Here is a 16,803-nt window from a genome sequence, read left to right on the forward strand (position 1 = left end):
GAAGCCAGGCTGTGGCCACATCCCTCGCGTGGCATTGGGTGTGGGGCTGGGGGCGTGGAGGGGGCGTTATAAAGCTGTGGTTCAGACCGAAGGCTTTGACCTCAAAACTACAGTCTTCTCTCCCTTGAGAGATCTCAGGGGTATTGTTTAAAAACTCTCCGGGCCTCACCCAAGAAGTCGAAACACTCGCAGTTATGTCAGTGATTTTCAACCGGTGTGCCCTCACTTTTAAAACACGGAGCACCTGACTACGTAGGGGCACTGACCTCTTTTCCCTTAGACTGTCAATTTTTTTTTTTTAAGTGACAACAGCGAACACAACAACAGTGGTCCAGCGAGAATGAATAAACACTATAGTTAATTTCTGGCGAGTTGCAGAACTTTATAATGAGTTTGCGTGTGCCATGAGATGGAAAAGGTCGAAAACCGATGCATTGCGGTGTGAAGGTGAAGAGAGGGAATGCCTGGAGAGTGCTCAGATTCCCTCGCCGGACACAATCAGGAGCTTGTCAGACAAAGGTCGGTCTCGCCCGTGTATTTATCTCGCCTTCCCAGCAGATCGCATTGCAATTCCCCACACTTTTTATCCCCGCCCCCGACTGATCCCGTAGCCACAAAGCACTACGCTCCTTACGACAGTGTCGCACGCCGAGCCTGAAGGAAACGGCTGTTCCTGTGGGTCCGGCCGCGCTGGCCAATCGCGCGGCTCCCAGCCAATGACGTCACCGCGCTCGTGCATGCGCAGGGCGGGGAGACCTTGGCGAGGCGGCGGAGGGGCTTGGCGGAGGTGAAAGCGGTGGCGGAAGGGAAAGTACGGCGGCAAAATGCAGAGCTGGAGCCGGGTATACTGTTCCTTGGCCAAGGTGAGGGCCCGCTGGGTGGGGTCGTGCTGAGCCAGAGGCACCGAGGGGCGCGCTGACGGGGCCGAGACGCCGCCTAACCATTGGGAGCGGGGGAGGCGGGCGGCCTGAGTGGGACCCCCCTGCCACCCGGCCCCGAACTGGTTCTGTGCCGGCGGCCCCACCCCACCCCGGAGGCCGAGGCCCGGCCGGCTGTCGGACAGTCCGCAGTCACAGGCTCTCCGCTCCCAGGCCAGGGCCGTGGGGCATACGGTCGCACAAAGGCCTCTGCACCTTGGAGGAGGAAGCCGAACGTGCCCTTGTGCCTTACGGCCGGTCGGTCTGGCCCGTCCCATCTCCTACCCTTCCCTAACCTCGGCTCCCGGTGGCGCAGCTCTCCGCAGTGGTCAGGTTACCTGGGCGCCAGTCAGACTTGGGGTACCCCAGGAATGCCTCCGAAGTCTCTTCCGTGCTTGCAGCTTTCAGCGGATTCATGTTCTTTGCCGTCTCGGGGCGTATTCTTCATGGCAGCCGGTTGTCGCCGCGACAGCCTTCCCTTTCCATCCTCATACCCGCACAGCCAGATTGTGTTTGTGTGGGGTCGTGGCCGAGCGCTGTGACGGAGACCCTGGGAGTAGCCTGTGTTCCCCGAAAGTTTACACCTGGGAGTCAGACGCTCCGTGGGGGCCAGGGCCCGGCTGAGGCCTAGGCTGCCCTCTGGGCTGCCTTCCTGACCACAGGTGCGAGAATGGCCTCGGAGTAGGGAGCATCACGAGGTTCCGTGTAGGTTTTGGCACGGCCGCAGTTTGCCTGCTGTGCTGGGAGGTATTGGGTTTGTTTCTTGGCGCCTCACTCTTTCTAGGAAACAGTAGGCATCCCTATTTAGAGATGGTTGTGGAGATTATGGTGACGTTTGTAAGACCGCAGGAGCTCTTGAAGGCGAATGCGCTACTTAGTGCGTTTTCCGAAATCACCGCGTCTAATTTTCTGTTTTTAGCCGACGGTTCGGGAACATCTCCATAGATGGGACAGGGTAGATTTGAGTTAGGAAGCAATAGTTACAAGCAAAAGGATTGCCATCACGTAGATTATTCAGATACTGAGGTTAGAGCTTTAAGAACTTAAATATTCACCTGAAAATGGTCCCTGACATAAGTGAGCCATGCTTTCTGAAACTTTAGTGAAAAGTAACACTTGAGTAACGTTTTTTATTAGGCTGAACATGAGCTGTTCGAATATTGACAATACAAAGATAATGTGGTAAGCTGAGGCTGAGGACTTTAAATAATTGCTATTATCAAAGAGGAGAAATTGCCGAAACCGGTTTGGCTCAGCGGATAGAGCGTCGGCCTGCGGACTGAAAGGTCCCAGGTTCGATTCCGGTCAAGGGCATGTACCTGGGTTGCGGGCACATCCCCAGTGGGAGGTGTGCAGGAGGCAGCTGATCGATGTTTCTAACTCTCTGTCTCTCTCCCTTCCTCTCTGTAACAAATCAATAAAATATATTTAAAAAAAAAAAAAAGAGGAGAAATTGGTAAGTAACCTCTGGGTGGCAGTGGAAGATACATTAATAAATACGTTTGCTCAAAATCATTATTTTTCATCGACCTTCAGTAGTTCTTTGCTTACATAATAGGGACATTTTCTTTTTTTCTTCCAGAGAGGCCGTTTCAGTCGAATACCTCACGGCCTACAGGGAGTTTCTGTAGTGCCTCTGAGAACTTACGCAGATCAGCCACGTAAGTACTTAGTCAAACAGTTTCCCCTCAAAATTGTTCATAGATTTATTCACGTAAATGTTTTCTGAGCGCCTAGAGTGTTCTAGATGGTGAACAAGACAAAGCCCTGTTCTTATGAAACTTACAGCCCAGTTCCATGAGATATAAACAATACACAAGTGACATAAATATTTTGGGAAGTGATGGAAGATTAAAGCAGGTAATTGGGAGGAAAAGAGACTATTTTAGATGAGGTGTCAGGGCTTTTCTGAGGAGGTATATCTGAGCAAGTGCCCTAGTGAAGTGAGGGAGTGAGAACATTATTTCAGGCAAAGGGAAACAGAAGGGTCTCAGGTGAGAATTCGATTGTGAGGTTTAAGGATTTGCAAGAAGGCAGGAGCACAGACCCATAGAATGTAAAATCAGAGAGGTAGGTAGAGATTAAATCATGGAGGGTTTTGTAAGCCAGGCCAAGGAGTTTGGATTTTACTCCAAGTGTGATGGGAAACCACTGAAAGGTTTTGAACTGGGGGGAGGGTGTGATCCTATATAATAAAAGCTTAATATGCTGTGTCCAGTTGACAAGTTGCTATTACGTGCATTGACCACCAGGGGGCAGACGCTTGGACTGGTAGGTTAGCTTCCTGCTGGGGTCCGGCTGATCGGGACTGAGCAAGGTGGGCTGGACACGCTGTGGAGCCCTCCTACGGCCCCTCCCTGGTTGGCCAAGAGCTTAGAGTACTGTTTGTAATGTGAAATGCATGCTGTCAGGACTTATTTCAAGGTAGCTGGGATAGAATATAGGTAGGTGAACCAGCTTAATTCCGTGGGTGTACACTATCAGTAATTCACTGTTGCTGAAGCTTCAATTGCTTGGTATTAGTGGGTAAGCAGAATGTGATGGAAGATGAGGCTGGAGAAATAGTTCCTGAAGAAATTTGTATGCTGTATTTAGGAACTTGGACCTTATCCAACAAGAGACAGGGAAACCAATGAAAAAATAGGAGAATAAGGTCCAAATTGGGTTTTAGCAGGGAGTAACACTGGAATAGTGGTGTGTGGGGTGTTATGGATGGTGGGAATGACAGTGGAGGCTCCGAGACTAAAGTTGGGAGGTGGACCTGAGAAGGGAAGAAACATTTATTGAGTGCCTTATAAGCCTGGCATCCTCCCAGGGTCTTGACATGCATTATCTCTGATCTTACAACCCTGAGATGCTGGTATTAACTGTCATTATTAGCCCTATGTTACATCAAAACCCAGAGAGATTAAATAATTTGCCTAAGAAATTAAGAGGTGGTGGAGCTCATATTTGAACTTCAGTTTACTTCAAATCCATTTTTTCATTTACTATATTTCTCCTTTATTGTCGAGGCGGTTGTAGGGTTTTGATCGGAAAATGAAGTATTAGAATTCAGGATTTTAGAGCAATTTTGGGTGGTGACAAGTATAGACTGAAATAGACTGAAGATTAAGGGCATTGGCAATTTAAAAACAGAAACCCTCCCTCTGCAATACAACAACAAATTAACCTTACCAAGTTGCTTTATACTCATTTAGTGAATTTGGTAATTAATGTTTACTGCCTTATGATATCTCTTTCTATTTCTGTTTTCTTTTTTAAAATAATTTTGATTTATCTACACTTTGATATGTGCCTGTTTCTCCTAATTATAATGTAAGGTTATTGAAGGTAGTGATGTTTTCACATAGGGTAGACATTTATAAATATTTATTGATTTCTTTCTGAAAGTGAAGAAGCTTCCTTGCTTTAGCCTGTTTGGCTCAGTGGATAGAGTGTGGGGGGGGGTGATGGTGGAGCAGGTGAGCAGGTGGCGCCAGGCCAAGGCAGGGCAATTGCCCCACTGATCGCCCTGCAGAGGGTGACCAGTGGGGAAGCGGGGCGCTGCCTGGCTCCCAGGCGCTGAGGGAGCCCAGCAGCCCAGCCTCGATTGATCGTCCCACAGACAGCGGGGGACCCGGCTCCTACCGATCACCCTGCAGATGGTGACCAGTGGCTGGCAGGCCCTGATCACCTCTCGCTGGCTCCCTGGGGGTGGGGGTGATGGGGATGGAGGTGAGAATGTGGGGTGTCTGCCAAGCTTGCTCTCACTGCTCCTGCTACCCTCCCCCAGGACACCAGGGCTAGCGTGCTAGGGAAGTCCCCACACTCAGGTGCTGGGCACCAGCGAGGAGCCCACCCTGCACCCGCGCGGCCTCTTCCGGGTGAGCTGGACCGCAGCTGCCGGGTCTGCAGGGGCTGGTCAGGCTCCCCGTCAGTTCGCGCAGGAGCCGGTCTGGGCGGTCGGCTGGGAGAGAGCGTGCTGCCCCACTCGGCTTCCTGTGCGATGCTGCTGGGCGGCCCAGAGGCCCACGCTGTGCCTTGGCCCACGGAGTCTGGCCGCACTCACTGCATCTCTGCATGGGGACTCGGGCACCGTGACTCAGGCGGAGGGGGGCGCACAGGGGCCCAGGTGCTGCCCAGAGGTCAGCTGGGACCTGCCTTTCCATGCTGGGCGCTTGCACTTCTATCACCAGCCAGGCCTAGGGACCACACCTGTACATGAATTTCATGCACTGGGCTTCTAGTTTATTTATAAAATCAAAGAGGTAGAAGAAGTAATTTCGTAGAAGAAATGGACTTAGGAAATAAGTTATAGAGGCAAAGGAAAGAAGGGCTCTTATAGCTTAGAAGTGAGAAAGGTCAAGGGGAGGGGAAGTGGAGGGAGTATGGGGAAGGAATGAGTCTGGAGGAGAGGGAAGGGAGGGCGCTGCTGGCTCCTGTATCCTATGGGTTTTAAGGGTGTAGATCTTGAGACCAGCCATCGCCAACCTTCAGACCTCACGCACACCAGTCCGTGGACCACTGGTTGGCGACCGCTGCTTTAGACTATTCGGCAGCTTTCCAGGTGTGTCTTTACTGGGTCGGGGTCTTCACGGATTGGTTGGTCAGCACAAGGGCAGTGGGTCATTATTGAATGCAAAACCAGACCAGCAAAGCCAAGGCTAACCAGGTCCTGAGGTCAGCCTTGGCTTTGCTGGTCTGGTTTTGCTGCTTTTCTGGGCCTGGGGCTGAAATACAACTGAGGCCTACATGTTACCCCTAGGGAAGGAAGGTCAGAGTGTCCAAATTGCAGGACCACTGATATGCTAGGGTAGGAAAGGTCACCCTGAGGACCGTGTCCCACCCTGCAGTTGTCCTTTGCTAGAATTGATAGCTAATCAGTTATCTTCCAACACAGGTTCTATGATTCTGTTCAGGGCCAGCTAAGGTTTTTTGAATGATCATAGCACTCCTACCCCCTCAGGGTTGTATGTTTTGTAGGAGAAGGGGATGGTAAGACATTAAAATTGCCTTCTTTGTAGGTCAAAATATAGCTACAATGTAGGGAATGCTTTTTATTTATCTTCCAGGTCTGTTCTAACCTGTTGACATACATTATTCTGTGTTCTGACCCTATGAGGTAGATATTTTGTGGTCTTTATTTTGCAGATGAGGAAAATAGCTAGTAATTCTAAAGCTTGATATTGCTCATGGGGATTTTCGTTTATGATCCTTGAAACTGAGGAAAGGCATAGTATTGAGTAGTGGAAAGACCATTGGAAGTAGAGACAAAAAGCTTAATTTTGTCTCTGCCCCTTGCTTGCTAGATGATCTTGGGCAATTGACTTCTCTGAACCTTGTGCTTCGTCTGTAAAGTGTTAGTTATATGTCATCCTTACCTTCCTGTAATAAACAACAGTGCCTTAAATTACTGATGTTAGGATTGAATAAGGTAATACCTTAGTACTGTCAATAAATATAAGACTGCTTATTATCTTAAGCATGTTATTAAAAAAAATAAAAACTGCTAAGTGCTACAGTAATTGGGGTTGTAAGATTAGTGGAAGGGGAGAAGGGAGGGAGACTCTCCTAACTTTTAAAAGTTGGATTGAGGAGAATAGGGATAATTGGACTTACTTTGTACATTTGTATTACAATTATTAAATTCCTACGGCTGCTGCTCAGAGTTAATTCTTAATTTTTTATCTTTATTTGGTAAATATCCAGAAAAGTTAATTGAATGCTCTGGTTAGCTTATTATCTTAAACTATGTAAAAATTTTCAGTATTCAAATTCAGTTTAAAACATTTGCTATGTGTTATAGGAAAGCTGATTCTCTCTTCCCTGATATCTCAGAAGAACCTGAAAGGGATAATCAGTCTTATATTTATTGACAGTACTAAGGTATTACCTTATTCAATCCTAACATCAGTAATTTAAGGCACTGTTGTTTATTACAGAAAAATTAAGTCACTTGGTCACACAACTAATAAGTGTCAGAGCTGAGATTCGAAGACAGTTATGGTCAGATTCCAAAGTTCAGGCTCTTTACATAGATGTGTGTATTCCAGTGTCACTTAATGCCGGCTCATTATCATGAAATAAAAGTGTGGAATTTAGCAAAGTCAGTAGATACAAAATTCATAATGAACAAATGTAAAATGAAATATAAAAATCTATGCTATTTTCAGTTACATCAAGGAACACCAAGTACCTGGGAATAAAATAGTACTGTGTAGAAAATGCTGATTATTTATACTTCCTTGGAGGTTTAAAATATCAGGTTGTTGTTTTTTTATGCACTGATTTTGGTCAACATTAAGCAATTTACTGTTTTATATCAATTTGCTTTTATTGTAGTTGAAGCTGATGTAACAGTGGTAGGTTCTGGTCCTGGAGGATACGTTGCTGCTATTAAAGCTGCCCAGTTAGGCTTCAAGGTAAGGGTTAGACTAAAACTGGGTTTTGATTCATTTTTATTTGGGAATAGTTGATCATATTCACAAAATACTTTGCAGCCCAAATGGCATGGCTCAGTGGTTGAGCGTCGACTTGTGAATCAGGAGGTCATGGTTCACTTCCCGGTCAGGGTCCATGCCTGGGTTGTGAGCTCAATCCCCTGTATGGGGCGTATAGGAGGCAGCCGATCAATGATTCTCTCTCGTTATTAATGTTTCTATCTATCTCTCTCTCTCCCTTCCTCTCTGAAATCAATAAAAATATTTTTTTAAAAACTTTCCAGGTAGCTAATAATAGTAAATAATTTCTTAATTCTGTACATTATTTTTAACCTGAGACTAATGGAGAGAGGGTTCATTAGTTGGAGTATTCTCATGAGGGCTGGAAAGTGAAGTCCATTATTTTTTCCCTTCCCCCAATACTTTTCATTTTGGCTTTTAATCACGCTTTGAAAGGTACAGTAATAGAGCTAGAAGCATGTATTTAGTAATATTAAACAAAAATGTCTCTAAGAATAATTCACTTCTGGTGGGTTAGCTTGAGTTTGGTATTCAAATGATAAGTTATAAAAGAATATATTTTATTCTCACAAACACAGCTTGAGTAGCTTGTTTTGTAGAAGGAGGAAGAGAGATATACTTGGAATTTTAGGAAAGTGGAACATTGCAGCTTATGTGCTGTTAAATACGTAATGTGTTTTTTTTGGTTGTAGACAGTCTGCATTGAGAAAAATGAAACACTTGGTGGAACATGCTTGAATGTTGGTTGTATTCCTTCTAAGGTGAGCATACATTTTTGTACAGAGCAGAAATTTTCTTCATTGGCCACCAATTAGATATGTTTAGACTAGAATATTAGTCATTAAAAAAGAAACAGTCCATGGGTGATAAAAACCACTTTTTTTAGTTGTAAATTTAGAGTGCTGTTACCAGTCTGCCATACATTCTTGAAATAGCTTCCTTGTCTCAGAATACCTAGCCTTTCCAATCAGTCAGACTTAAGTTACTTTTTTTTCCTCTTTAGCTTTCCTTTACCAATGAAACACATAGTAGGTAGTAAATTCTTTTAGTTACTTTATGTATTTAGTAAACAAGCCTGTACTTTTCATGTCATGAAATGGAGCAAACACCCTGAAATGTGTATTTAATGCCTTTGCTTCTAAAGAAAGTAATTTGTTTTCTTATTTGTTAAACATTTTTCATGTCATTGTTTGTCTTAGATTAATTATAGAAATTGACTTGGTGTACTACTTCTTGTACAGACTGTCATTTCATAAGTGCTTTTCTATTCTGCTTTTGAAATTTTGATAATTTTGTCTTATATCCTTTAGGCTTTATTAAATAACTCTCATTATTACCACATGGCCCATGGAAAAGATTTTGCATCTAGGGGAATTGAAGGTAAGTATACTTTCCATATTTAGTGATATTAGCAACCATACATGACTTTTCTGACTAAAGACTTATGTGTGTTTGATACATGTGTAATAAATGTTTAGGGAGGGAAGAGTGAGAAAAAGATCTTAAAAATATAGAAAGATTTACTTATGAAAGACGGCTTAATACAGATTTCTGCCATGACATCTTCTGTTCCTCTGTTAACTTTTGCAAGCAGCCCATTCAGTATGTGTGTGAATAAGTGTGTGTGTGAAGAGTCAGTTTTCATTTTTCTGAAACCTGGAAGTCACGGTGGTGGCCGCTGGATTCCTGAGTGCTATGGGCAGGTGAAAGAAGAAAGGTCTACCTTAATTGTTAGTATTGGAAGAGCAGAGGAGAGGGAGGGATGGTGGCATAGTGGAAAAGGACATTTCATAAAATTTTAATGTGGTTTTTCTTCTGCCATTGTTTTGGGTCTGTTATTTCATTCTTTCTCTCCAATTATTGTTGTTGACCGATACATCAAAAGGGTAGTCTGTTCTAGAAAGGGCTTAAACACACATTGGAGGACTGTTTTTTCCTTCGTTTCTTTGTAGCAGTAGGCTTTTGAAAGAATGGGATATAACATAGGCAATCCGTTGGGTTTAGAGGTGGTGAATATACATTAGAGCAAATACTGTATTAAACTAGATGAAAAGTGGAATCAAAACCCATTTTCCTTACCCACTAAGAAAAGAAGAGACAGGGTTAGTCAAGAGACGTGCATTGTAGACAAAGATTCATGTTCTAGCTCTGTGACCTTAGGTAAATCAAATCTCTCAGGGTCTTTGCTTTCTCATCTCTAGTATATGTTGGTTGCATGAGCTCATTTTAAAGATAGCCTTCTAAAGTTCTATGAGTTGAGCTTCTCTTTATCCTCTTACATTGTTGCTTTTCAGAGTTCTCTTCCGAATTAAATGAGTGATTGAACTTTTATATTAAGCTATCTATATTTGAAGTTTTCTCATGTATGTTTTTATTAGTTTTTGTTTCATGAAATTTAGCATTTCCTTTTATTTAAAACTAGAGGCCCAGTGCTTGAGATTTGTTCCCTGGAGGTGGGGGGTGGGGGAGGTCCCTGTGCCCGGCCTATGCCCTCTTGCAGTCCAGGAGCCCTCAGGGGATGTCCACCTCCTGGTTTAGGCCCAATACCTCTTGCAGTCTGTGGCTCTCATGGTCCAGAACCCCTTGCTCCTTACTGCCCGCCTACTCACCAGCTGTGAGCCCAGCTTCTGGCTGACCAGTGTTCCCCCTGTGGGAGTGCACTGACCAGCAGGGGACAGCTTCTGCATTGAGCATCTGCCCCTTAGTGGTTGTTGCGCGTCATAATGACCGGTCGTTCTGCTGTTCAGTCGATTTGCATATTAAGCTTTTATTATATAGGATTTCAGGTAATGTTTTCCTATGCCATTTCGACTTAAATCTCTTCCAGACTTATGATGATCATAAGGTGTTTGGAGAATATGTTGTCACAGTGGGAAATATTTTATTTTGGACTGCATTTTCCCCAAAGGCGAATTTTTTTTATAGTATTTGATAAGTTATGTTACTATGATATGATGCTGTTAGCCTTTTGCCAGCTAGGACTATTATATCAGTTATTAAATTTTAAAATGTTAATACTGCCTTACATACAGTTTTATAAGCATTAGGTTGAAATTTTCCATACCATGATTAGTGAAAAATATCATGTTGCTTCAAAATTTAGCTAAGTACTAAAGATTTATTTAACAAATTACAGTGTCTGAAGTACGCTTGAATTTAGAGAAGATGATGGAGCAGAAGAGTACTGCAGTAAAAGCTTTAACAGGTGGAATTGCCCACTTATTTAAACAGAACAAGGTCAGTGTGTTGAATATCGCATTTTTGCTTTATTTTATATACACATTAAACATTGCTTTATGCTGATAGAGTGATACTATTAGAACTTGGCTGCTGAAAGATAGTTACTTAATTTAAAACAATATGCTAACCTGAAATGCATAACAAATTTTTTTCTGCTCCATGTGTAGCATTCCTAAGTAAGGAAGCATTTTGTATTGTATAAATTATTTAATAGAATAATTTTTTGCTGTTAATCGTTTTTTTGTCAAAAAATTTATTTTAAACTTTGTGAATTTATATTTTATAAAGGTTGTTCATGTAAATGGATATGGAAAAATAACTGGCAAGAACCAGGTCACTGCTACGAAAGCTGATGGCAGCACTCAAGTTATTGACACAAAGAACATTCTTATAGCCACAGGTTCAGAAGTTACTCCTTTCCCTGGAATCACGGTATTTGTTTCTTACAATTGTCAAAGCCTTCCTTTGGAAGTATATTTTATAAACTACTTTATTCATGCTATTTATGAACTTTGAGAGATTTCTTACTGAAATACTGTTTGTTGATAGTCATTCAATTTTGGGAAGTTGCCTGTCTTTATTCTGCAGTGATTTTGACCAGAAATAGAACATTTTACATTAAGATATATTTGAATTCAGTCTTAAGTTAAAGTAGATCATTTTGTTTTGACATGCTGAATGATAAGATTTAAGTATTTTAATTTTTAATTGAGTATATGGTTAGAAGTCAAGATACCTTGAAACAAATAAATGACTTAGTATTTTTAGTGATTATATTGTGTGAGATCACAGTTTATAAATCTCTTAAGTTTTCCAAATAATTTTGATTGTATCTTTTTTTTAAATATAGATTGATGAAGATACAATAGTGTCATCTACAGGTGCTTTATCTTTAAAAAAAGTTCCAGAGAAGATGGTAGTCATTGGTGCAGGAGTAATTGGTGTAGAATTGGTAAGTGATGTCTTTTCTGTCTCATATTATCTCATGGTGTTGGAAGCGACTTAAAGGTCTCCTATTTGATTCTTTGTATAATGTCGAAGACAGATCGGCATTGAAATTTACTTCAATACTTCTAGTTGTAAAGAGTTTTCAAGACAACTTATTGTAATATAATCATTAGTCATTAGAACATTCTCTTTTATTTTGGGATTTGTTTCCCTGTATCTTCCACCCTTCCTATTTCCTAAAATTTGACTAATTGTTAAAAAATCTTGACAATCCTTCAGCCATTTAAATCTGACAGCCCTTCAGGCCATTCAACCTTTGAGAAGGCAGCTCTTATTCTGAGAAAATTGTATTTCGGACAAAGACTGTGACTTACATGATCTGGCTCTTTCCTTCCTCTCCATCCTCATCTCAGTCCCTCTACACTTCCGTGTTAGAAATGTCAAACTACTTGCAGTTCTCTGAATACCATGAAGTTTCATACCTTCTGCATTGTTCTCCCTTTTGTCCATCTGGCAACTTTCTTATATTTCTAGTGATCTCTTCCCTCAGTTTCAGTTTTCTTTTCCATGGCTGTTTTACTTTGTAATCATCAAGAATTGCTTTATTTCTAAAAATCACAAATTAGACCTTTTATTCTCTAACCATAACCTCCTTTCCTCTCTTACTCTGCTATTCCTAGTAAACAGGCATTTTATTTTTTTATTTTTTATTTTTTTAAAATATATTTTATTGATTTTTTACAGAGAGGAAGGGAGAGAGATAGAGAGTTAGAAACATCGATGAGAGAGAAACATGGATCAGCCGCCTCCTGCACACCCCCCACTGGGGACGTGCCCGCAACCCAGGCACATGCCCTTGACCGGAATCGAACCTAGGACCTTTCAGTCCGCAGGCCGACGCTCTATCCACTGAGCCAAACCGGTTTTGGCCCTAGTAAACAGGCATTTTAACTCTATCAGGTTTTCTAGTCCATAGATCCCTCTTCATTTTTGCTATCTTCCCTTTCTTGTTTTGACTGCTTTCAAGCTCAGCTTAAGATTCCATAGTATATCACTTTAACTATTTCTTACAGCTGTTCTTGAGTCCTTTGCCTTGCTGTCATACCTGCTTGACAAAACTCTGGTCCTGCCTTCTTTATGCTATATCCAGGCTATTGACTACACCAGGAGAAAAACACAAACCCTGCAGATTAATGCTTGTATAAATTCTTGGTCATAAATCTCAAATCTCAATAGGATTAAACCTGCTGACAATCCCCATTATTGTCCTAGTTGGTACACTTTCCTGTTTCATTTCTCACTTGTCTCAAACTGTTGCCAGTATACTGTCTTTCCCTGCCTGCAGATGACCTTGTCCTCTAAATCTATCTTACCTAATAATAGACAAACATGTAAATTGACCATACCTTCGCTACGCTAACCAGCCAATCAGGAGTATGCAAATTAACCCAACAAAGATGGTGGTTAATTTGCATACATAGACTCCAAGCGGCGGAGTGAAGCCTGACGGCCCCAGGGCCGGCTCCAGCCGGAGCCTGACCAGAGCAAAGGCCTGGGTCCCGGGTGCCAGAGGCAAACCAGTGCCAGCAGCCAAGGGAAGGGAAGGCCTATTGCACGAATCTCTTCATGCAACAGGCCTCTAGTATATATATAAAAGCCTAAGCAACCGTTAACGACTGGTCGACCAGTTGCTGCGATGTGCACTGATGACCAGGGGGCAGATGCTCAACGCAGGAGCTGCCCTCTGGTGATCAATGCGCTCCCATAGCCAACCTCCTGCAGCCAGCCAACCTCCCACCGTCTCTCCCCCCAGCCAGTGCCCCCAGTCGGCCCTGATCGGGACTGGGTGAGACAGCCCCAATTGGCCAGGCCGAGAGATCCCACCTGTGCATGAATTTGTGCACCGGGCCTCTAGTATCACATAAAAGAGAAAGAAACCATCAGATGAAAACTCCCTTAATTTGATAACCCAGATTTGAAAAATGTTTTTATCTATTGTTACACCAATTCTCTTGATCTTCTATAACTGGAAATGCAATTTTTCCTAACATGGAGCCTTTCACCTCTGCTTAGTATTGCATCATCTCCTGCCTTCTCAGGATCTTGGCTTTGTGATTTTTATTTGTGCGTATTTTAAATCTTCAAACTCTCCCCTCTTGCTTCCTTCCTATTTACGTCTAAACATCCCTCTCTGTGGGCACCTATGTGCCATTTACACATGCTCAGATGCATTTGCACTCAGACACAGGCTGTGTACATATAAATAAACCTCTCTTTATCCCACATCCTCCTGCAGTTATTAATCTCCCTCTCACCTTTTCACAGCCAAACTTCTTTGAAAGAGTTGTCCATACTCTATTTCACCAACTCCACTCACTCCTTAAGTCCATGGCTTCTGGTGCCATCGAATTGCTCTTGACAGGACATGAATGGATTTGTTACTTAGTCTAGTGGACTGTTTTCTTCACTGTTTTATTTGGTAGCAGCAGTGCCGATTTTCTTGTGTTTGAAACTCTTCCCCTAGCTTCTCTGATTCTGTTGGCTTTCTGTCCATCCTTTGAACTGACTTCTTTATTTTCTATGCAGGTTTCCCTTTCTCAGTCTTCCCTTGAATTGTTAATATTACTCTGGATTCTGTCTCAGGGTTCTATTCCAAACCCTTTTTTGTCTTTCCATAGAATATTCCCTTCACTCCTGTATCAGTTACCTAAGGACTTATAAATATTTGTAACCTAATTTTTTCTCCTTGCCTCTAAACTTTATATTTGAATGCCTGTCAGCAGTCCTCATTTCAGAAATGTGTAACTTACCCTTAACCTTACCCTCCTTCTTCTTCCACCCTAAACAAGCAAAACAAAACCTTTTTTAAAATTTCCCATCTCAACAAGTGGTACTGCCATCCCTCTAGAGACCTATGCAAGAAGTTTGGGAATTATACATGACTTCTCCCATGCCTTCGTGCTCCATATTGAGTTACTGGCTCCTAATGCGATACTACCTAGTAGAGATCTCGTGAATATATGCTCTTCTTTTTCTTTTTTATCCTCACCCGAGGATATGTTTCTATTGAATTTTAGAGGGAAAGGATGAGAGACAGAGAGAGAGGGAGAGAGAGAAACATGATCTGTTGCCTCGTGCACATACTCTGACCAGGGATTGAACCTGCAACCTTTTTGGTGTATGGGACAGTGCTCCAACCAACTGAGCCACCCAGCCAGGACTATCCTCTATTCACGTACTTACTTGGAGTCCCTGTTCAGGGCAGCATCATGTCTTGTCCTGGTCTTTCTGGTTTCTTTCATCTTTTTCTAATCTATATTCCCCAGAGTTGCTGGACTGATCTTTCTATAACATAAATGTAATCATGTCCCTTTCCTGCTAAAACCCTTTAATGACTCACAATAGCTGTCAGGGTAAATCTAAACTCTTAAATGTTGTTTAAAGATATAGCAGGATGTGGCACTGACTCAGATCTCCATTGCTAGCTCCTCTTTCTCAAACGATGTTCTAGTTATATTGAAATATCAGTTCCTAAACTGGGCTTTCCTTTATCTGTAGGCCTTCCTTCTGTTTGGAACATTTCTTCCCTTTAGTCTCTGCACTCTAATGAGCCCTTTACCTTCCCTGACTACCTACATGTCCTTAGGTACTCTTGCTGAGTGTTCCCATTGCACCCTGTACTTCTTGTTACAGTATTATCTCCCTTTTTTGATATTACTTGTTCACTTGTCTCTCTCTCTCAATAAATCATAAACTCCACGAGGACAGAGATCCTGGTTTTTAATTACTATCTTTAGCATCTAGCATAGTGGCTTTTAGGAAAAATTATTACTCAAAAAGCTTTTATTGGTATAATAACTTTCAACAGTCAGCTTAGAAGTTACCTTTTTGGTGAAGACTTCTTTTAAGAAAGTTCAAGTTTGTCTTTTTTTGTGTGTCTGTAATATAATGTGTCTATATCTTTTTATTATCTAACAATAGATTGCATTTATTTGTGTTTCCTACAGAACCATAACTGCTTGAAGGCAGGGACTGAGTTTTATTCATGTTTGAATCTCCATTGCTTAATGTTTATTATTAGATTCTGTAGATACTAGATCCATTATTTTGTCATTATCCTTTTAATCCAGTCTAGTCTGTCTGGATCACTTGTAAATGGTGTTTAACACTAAGCATAATCTGGATTTTGGAGAGAATAATGTCTTTTGATATGTGTAATATACTTCTTTTAATGTAATCCTTTATGATCAGTTTGTTTACTTCATTTAAGCACATAGCTTGTAGTCAGATGAAAACCTTATATCCTTTGCTTTAAGAATTCTGATTTTTTTAAACTTAATTTGATTTTGATTGCTATTTTAGTTTCCTTACTAGTGATTGGTCTGTTTTTCTATTTCTTCATGGTTTAGTCTAGGAAGGTTATATTTTTAAGAATTTGTCCATTTCTTCTAGGTTACTGAATTTTATGGCATATAACCTTTCATAGTAATCTTCTATAATCCTTTTTCTTCCTATGGTGTTTGTTGTAACTTCTCTTTCATTTCTGACTTTATTTATTTGAGTCTTTTTTTTCTTACTGAGTCTAGCCAGAGGTTTGTCAGTTTTATTTATCTTTCCAAAGAATCAGTTCTTTGTTTCATTAATTTTTTTCTATTGTCTTTTCTTCTCTATTTCATTTATTTCTGCTTTAATTTTTATTTTCCTCCTTCTACTGACCTTTGGTTTCATTTGTTGTTTTTCTAGTTCTTTAAGGCACAATGTTAGATTATTTGAGATTTTTCTTGTTTCTTGAGGTAGACCTGTACTGCTGTTTACTCCCCCCTTAGTTCTGCTTTTACTGTGTCCCCCCAAATTTTGGTATGTTGTATTGTCATTTTCATTTGTCTCTATCTTTTTTATTTTTTTTAATATATATTATTGATTTTTTACGGAGTGGAAGGGGGAGGGATAGAGAGAAACATTGATGAGAGAGAAACATCGATCAGCTGCCTCCTGCACACTCTCCACTGGGGATGTGCCCACAAGCAAGGTACATGCCCTTGACCAGAATCGAACCTGGGACCCTTGAGTCCGCAGGCCGATGCTCTATCCACTGAGCCAAACCGGTTAGGGCTGTCTCTATCTTTTTATTGCTTCTTTGACCCAATAGTTGTTCAGTAGCATATTGTTTAATATCCACATAGTGTGGTTTTATCAGCTTTCTTCTTATAGTTAATTTCCAGTTTCATAATGTTGTGGTCAGAAAATATGCTTGG

At 41.8% G+C, this 16,803-nt stretch overlaps 1 protein-coding gene across 4 annotated transcripts in view; it reads left to right on the top strand.

Moving 5' to 3' along the window:
* The first annotated feature begins 737 nt into the window (after positions 1–737).
* The window catches only part of DLD (dihydrolipoamide dehydrogenase), a 45,847-nt gene continuing 29,781 nt past the window's right edge, over positions 738–16,803 (top strand). For all 4 annotated transcript variants that reach the window (XR_013996588.1, XR_013996589.1, XM_081102206.1 and 1 more), the window contains exons 1-8: positions 738–863; positions 2,500–2,578; positions 7,242–7,321; positions 8,053–8,121; positions 8,671–8,740; positions 10,497–10,597; positions 10,889–11,032; positions 11,451–11,552. Coding sequence is in view for 2 of the 4 variants with exons in the window: in XM_081102206.1 (XP_080958332.1) it covers positions 825–863; positions 2,500–2,578; positions 7,242–7,321; positions 8,053–8,121; positions 8,671–8,740; positions 10,497–10,597; positions 10,889–11,032; positions 11,451–11,552 (684 nt within the window). In the remaining 2 variants the exon portion in view is untranslated. The remainder of the gene's footprint in view (positions 864–2,499; positions 2,579–7,241; positions 7,322–8,052; positions 8,122–8,670; positions 8,741–10,496; positions 10,598–10,888; positions 11,033–11,450; positions 11,553–16,803) is intronic.

Source organism: Myotis nattereri (genome assembly GCF_964212035.1).
Source record: "Myotis nattereri genome assembly, chromosome: 11".
Lineage (NCBI taxonomy): Eukaryota > Metazoa > Chordata > Mammalia > Chiroptera > Vespertilionidae > Myotis > Myotis nattereri.